At 42.6% G+C, this 6041-nt stretch overlaps 1 protein-coding gene across 2 annotated transcripts in view; it reads right to left on the bottom strand.

Annotated features, from left to right (window-relative positions):
• Positions 1-787: 787 nt before the first annotated feature.
• The window catches only part of TNR (tenascin R), a 761475-nt gene continuing 756221 nt past the window's right edge, over positions 788-6041 (bottom strand). For both annotated transcript variants that reach the window (XM_086956605.1, XM_086956613.1), the window contains exons 22-23: positions 5386-5549; positions 788-1813 (exon numbers count right to left, since the gene is read on the bottom strand). In XM_086956605.1, the coding sequence (XP_086812731.1) occupies positions 1694-1813; positions 5386-5549 (284 nt within the window). In that variant the 3' untranslated portion in view covers positions 788-1693. The remainder of the gene's footprint in view (positions 1814-5385; positions 5550-6041) is intronic.

Genomic DNA, 6041 nt, shown 5'->3' with positions numbered 1-6041 from the left:
CTTGGGTTAGAGTTTGCTGAAAAAGTCCTACAGACATGGTGGTGGAGAAGGATGCTGGCTGTCCTTGAACTAGGGGTGGCATATGGAGCAGCTAGCTCACCATCAAGTTGTAGGGGAAGAGAAGGACTCTACATCACCTTGGGTTAGTAGTGGACGACAAGGCATCTATCTCTACTTAGGGTATTGGTGGTAGAAAGAAATGCTTGCTCTCCCTGAATTAGTGATTCTAGACAGTTGTTTTCCTTGGGTCGGGGTGGAAGAAATTACTTATAATTCATATGTATGAGTGGTGATAGAGAGGTATTCTAGTTCACCTTGAGTTACAGGGGATTGAGAAGGATGCTAATTCTCCTTGAGTTCATAGTGATCAAGAAGGATGCTATCTCTCTTTGGATAAGTAGAAGGCATGTTAATGGTAGGCAGAGCTGTACTACTTGGTTAGTAATGGTAGATGAGAACACTAGGTCGCCTTGGCGTATTGGTGGTAGAAATAGCTTTAACCTCTCCTTGGGTTACTGGTTGAAAAGAAGATGCTTATCTCTCCTTGCTTAAGACAGAGAGAATATCTCTATGTCAGCAGAGGTAGAGAGGAACCTTAAGTCTCCTTGGTCTACTGGTAGTAAAGAGGGGCATTAGCTCTTTATGGATTAGAGGTGGTAGAGAAGAATGCTTGACCTCTTATGGTAGATAGTGGCTGTGAATATCTAATATCTCCATGGGCTAGTAATGGGCAGAGAGGGGTCCTAGATCTCATTAGGTTAGTGCTAGTCTAGAGGAAAACTAGTAATTGTCATAGAACAAAACCATGTTTTTATGAACTGTTCATGGTCAAATAAGGATTCTACTGTATCTGGGTTAGTTATGGTGGAGAAGAACACAATTTCTACTTTGTTTAGTTGTAGCAGAGAAAGAATTCTTCTCCTTTTTGGTTGACAATAGACTGTGAATAATGTTAGATCTCATTGCATTAGTGAGGGCAGAAAACAATGCTACTGTTCCAGTGGCAGCAGAAAAAGATTCTAGGAATCATTTGGATAGCAGTTAGCAGAGGGTGCTAACTCTCCTTAAGTTGGAAGTGGATTAATTCTCTCTGATGTGGTAGTAAGAGGAGGATGCAACCCTTCTTGAACAGGTGACGGGCAGTCTTTTGGGAGTAGAGTTGGTCAAGAAAGAGACCAGATTTCCTGATCTCAGAATGAGTGAAGAAGGCCTTTGACCTTCACAGTTCCCCTTTTTTTGCTCTCTCCGAATTCATCTTTATATCATCCTTTAAGATCCAGCCATAACTTTTACATAGGTGCCTAGGTCATCCTGTGCCCCTCCCCCCAATAGATTCAAACCTTGTTTAACATGGCTCTGTATGGGCTTGTCAGTTAATGTAAGGAGATGTACATGAGATTCCTCTTTGAGATGATAAAGGAGAGGGAACAATGCAGAAGGCCTTATCACTGAACATGTGCAACCTGAAAGACACAACCATAAACATTCTTTTGGGGGAGCGGGAGAAAAATCTGGCAATTGAACAGTTAAAAGGAGAGCACTGCCTGAATCACCTCCTCTTTTGGTTCAACATTCTCCCCCATGTGCAGACAGCAAGTTGTGACAGTGAATGTCTTGAATTCCAAATGATCAAATACAAACTAATCACAGGTAAAAGGAGGTGGGGCCTCGGTGGGTCATGGCGTCTCCAGTCTCACATCTCTGTGGACCTCCGTGTTTTTCCAACAAGACTGCGGTGGTTGTAGGGACGGGTCTTCATCTCCACAAAGGGTATGGAGAATTCATGGCCTTTCCAGTGATACCAGTTTATACCCTAAAAGAAAAAACAATGAGAGAGGAGTAATGGAGGCACTTGTGAACCGCAGTTTCAGAATCACAAATCATGAGATGTACTAAATATTAGATTCTATATAATGGTTGTTGAACTATGCTTTTACAAGAGGTGGGGGCACAGCTCTTTAAATGAAACCATCAAATGCTATGTCGTATATTTAAGCTTGCGCAGTCAATGTAAAACCTTCACATGTGGTGCATACAGTGGGAATCTAGACAACGGGACATATTTACAAGGAAATGGCTGAGTGCGGCGAAGCCTCCTTGGCTGAACACTGCGCTCCGACACTTCTGAAATGCAGGGCTGCCCGCATTTACAAGAATACGGTGCAGCCTTGCGTTTCCCCCTGCGCTGGTGCTAATTTAGCTGCCTAGCGCAAACGCAGCCAACCTTGCACCATAGTGCAAGGGTGCCTGGGTTGTAGAGAGTGATTGTTTATGTGCAGGAAGCTGTCCCTTCCTGCACATAAACAATTTGAAATGGTGTTTTTGAAACTTCTATGTGGGCTGCTTAATGCAGCCCACATAGAAGTTGCAAAATGTCATAGCTTAATGATTGTTTATGTGCAGGAAGAGACACCTTCCTACACATAAACAATCAATTATATTTTGCTGTTTCTATGTGTGCAAGAAGGGGGACCTTCCTGCACATAAACAATCTTCCCCTCAACAGAGGCTCCGTTCACAATGGTGCAAGGGTGCCTGCATTAGCGTTAGGAATTCTAATTTAGCGCTATCACAGGGTGAAAGGCAGGGATGCACCATATTCTAGTAAATATGGTTCAGCCCTGCGTTTCTGAAGTGACGGAGCGTGTCATTAGCCTTCTTGGCTTAACGACACGCTTCGCCACTTTCTAAGAAACATGCCCCTTAGTTGTAAGTTCCTGATGAATGTATCCAATCATTTCTGCACTTGTTATCCATTGGTATTCACTACAGTGCCTGCGTTTTATTGTACGTAGAACACAATAACACCTGGTTGCTGGAACTACGCTATGTAACATACTTAAAAAAATAAAATGAACGATAAGTATTTTTTAATTTACATGCCAATTCTTTCAGTGAATAAACACGAAATAGGCTGACAAAGGTAATGCAGCCAGGAATACTGACTGCAACAATATTGTGAAAGGAGGCTTAATTTGTGAAATAATAAGTGCCAGACACCAGCGTTTAGATCAGAAGCCTATGGCTGGTGCTGTCAAAGGTTGGAGTGCTGACTTCCACGGCTGTATAGTTTGATTCCACCTCGTGCCTCTTTAATCCACTACCAGACACTCCCCGCCTCTTTATCTCCCTCTTGCAGGTTAATTTTCAGCCATGCCTTCTCCCTTTATTTTCCCATTTTTCTCTTCCTCCTCCATTTCCCCGTTAATGGTTCTCTCTCTTGCTGGATGTTGAGCTAAAATAAGTGCTGTTCCCTACACGAGTTCCATTGGGCTCCGCCTGCAACCACAAGCTCAAATTAAGCACTGTTGTGAAAGTAAGTATATTTAGGTAGGCACAGGTTTACTAACTCCACAGCTATGTATCTGAATATAATTAAGATGCACAGATGTGGAGGTAAGAATAGTAAATCTATGCTTACCTATGTATACTTACCTTCACATTATAGTCGATATTCTGGCTGGGATATTTTTTATGGGACAGCATTTAAAGACAGTAAACTTTTGAAACAGTCTTCAGCGCTGCTGCTTTCTATGACATTATTTAATTTACACTTCTCTCTGTTTTCATCCTGGATGTGTCAGTGGATGTGTCACTGTTTCTTAGTAACATGAGATGTGTTCTTTGAAAAATGGGATGAATATGCATTATCCTGGAGTGTCTTTTGTCCCACAGCTGCACGTGTATATTCCACTCAGAAGATCAAGGTATATTAATGTTGCAGTTTTGCTACTTACTTTTTAAAGAATTGGCAAATAAACATAATCGAATGGAGTACATTATATTTCTTGTTGTCGAGAAATTGGCAAAATGGAGAATGGAGTAAAATTGCACGTATGGGCGATTTTAATTTTTTTATCGAAAGGGCCCAGTCAATGCATGGCTTCGGTTTGCTATAGGGTGATCCACCAGACCTGGTGGTGCAAACTCTGCAAGCTCGTGGATTAGAAAAGATCTCTTGTAAGCCTTAGATGGGCATTATGCACCTAGCTCTCCAGTCTGGAATTACAGAATTTCTGAATGTGTCAGGGATTTATGAAATATCTTGGGATGAGCACATAGTGCGTGGGACACTGCCCCGGAAACAGTCCTCTGTGTTGTGCATTTGGGTAAGGACCCCACATTAGCTATTACTGATCTAATCCTAAATGGCAACATTTCAACCAGAACAGAAAATCATAACAGAATGGCAACATACGCAACCCCTTCAAGAAATTTCTCAGCCTTGCTAGACTCTCTGCTCTGCTTATACTATGCAGTCCATCAAGACCAAAACATCACATCAAGGGTTTCATTTTGTTAGCACTCTCTGGGATGTGCTGTGTATTTCTGATCAAAACATTCCTATTGCCATGATGCCAGGGTCTTATCCTATTGGCACATTCTCAGTGGCAGAATGCACAAAGTTGCCCTCCCTACAGAATGTAATGAGGGGCTCCCTAGTGTTCCATATCTCGCAGATAGGCCTTGGCCGAGGGCTGAATGGGGGCCCCTAATATTGTAGGGGGCCCTTGAGGGTTTGGGGGCTCCCCTGCACTATGGAGGCTGCAATTATATGGGTTACTCCCCTGCACATTCTTTCTTCAGAAAACCTTTACAGGAGTCAATTTGGTAGATGCCCCATAAAACCTCACAATGACTGTGAAAGTACACGAATCAAACCAAAGTCTTTTATGGGGGATCGGAGGAAGGGGCTGTTTTCAGCTTATGTTGTATTTAAATGTGCAGTGGTCTTGAATTTCTATAAAGTGTAGAATATTAGATTGTGGGTGAAATACCACATGAGTTGGCACTAGTCCTGGGCCTAGTTCTGTGTTGTGACCCAAAAACTCCACCCACAAACGGCAAAGTGTGTTAGGTTGTGCTACTCATGCATATTTTAAGCACCAGGAGTTTGCCCCACACTGGAAAATCAGCGCGAACAGCCTCATACTCGAGTGGCAGCTTTCTCAACGTGAACTGAAGGTTTCTCAGCACGAGACGTAGTGCCCATCTGCAACCTCACGTGTTGAGGAATTTCAGCAGCAGGTGGTCTGGAGTAAGATTTTCCTCGGTCTGCAAATTAACATTGGCGAGCGATGAAAAAACTCTGCTATGCAAAGCAGAGTTTTTCGGAACTCCGCGTGCTACGTGGAGTGCGGAGTGGAAAAAACTCGGCAAACTCAGTGAGCAGAGTAGAATTTCCTGCCCAGGCCTAGTTGACACAGTTACACAAGTATAGCATACACTGGTGACAGTATAGAAAATGCTGCCAGCAGTGTGATTACATGTAGTAGGTGCTAAGTCTTACATAGGTTGCTGGTCGTTCAAAGAGGCAATAAAATGTTCAGCACATGCAGGCTAGTCTTGCTGTTAAAAACAGACAACATGATTAAATGATCTCACCTGACTATGTCGAGATTCTCCATATTTTCCATTCAGGTTGGTGCGGTGGCAGTTCTTGAACCACCAGGCTCCTTTATAGGACATTGCGCAGTTGGTAACAGCAACATCATTGTCTCTGTCCTTGGTGGAGAATGGGCGCCCCTGGTGGTATGAGAGGGAATCCCCTGCCGGGAAAGAAGAATTTGTTATTGCAGAAGTGATGGTCATTTATTAAAAGAATGAAGAGCCGGGCCAAACACCTTTAAAGTTGCCTTTTAACAGCTTCTATCTTCGTCTGTGTGAAAGTTAAAGGCTCCAACAGAATTTAGCAATCCAGCTCACAGGGCATTTCAAGAACATGAATTCATATATCTTGGTTAACTACAGTCATTTCAATATGGCTACTTTTTCTCGTGCTTTTGTTCTTTTTAACTTCTTTTTATTCTTTGTAAACAAGATAAACAAATACACAGGAAGAGGACACCAAGCATCAGCAAATTATTTGTAACAATCACACGCTTGTTATGTCATCAGTGGCATTCAACATGCTAGAGTTGCACACATAATGACCATACAGTTTATATGTAGTCATTTGTATGTTTCCAGCAACATATAAAGCCAATGACTACATACATAGCATAACCAATACAGAATTCACGGTGGTCTGGTTTCTGGGG

This window comes from Lissotriton vulgaris, chromosome 1_1 (assembly GCF_964263255.1).
Source record: "Lissotriton vulgaris chromosome 1_1, aLisVul1.2, whole genome shotgun sequence".
Lineage (NCBI taxonomy): Eukaryota > Metazoa > Chordata > Amphibia > Caudata > Salamandridae > Lissotriton > Lissotriton vulgaris.
Note: the sequence above shows the minus strand (reverse complement) of the source record. Positions and strands in the feature narration are given on the sequence as shown.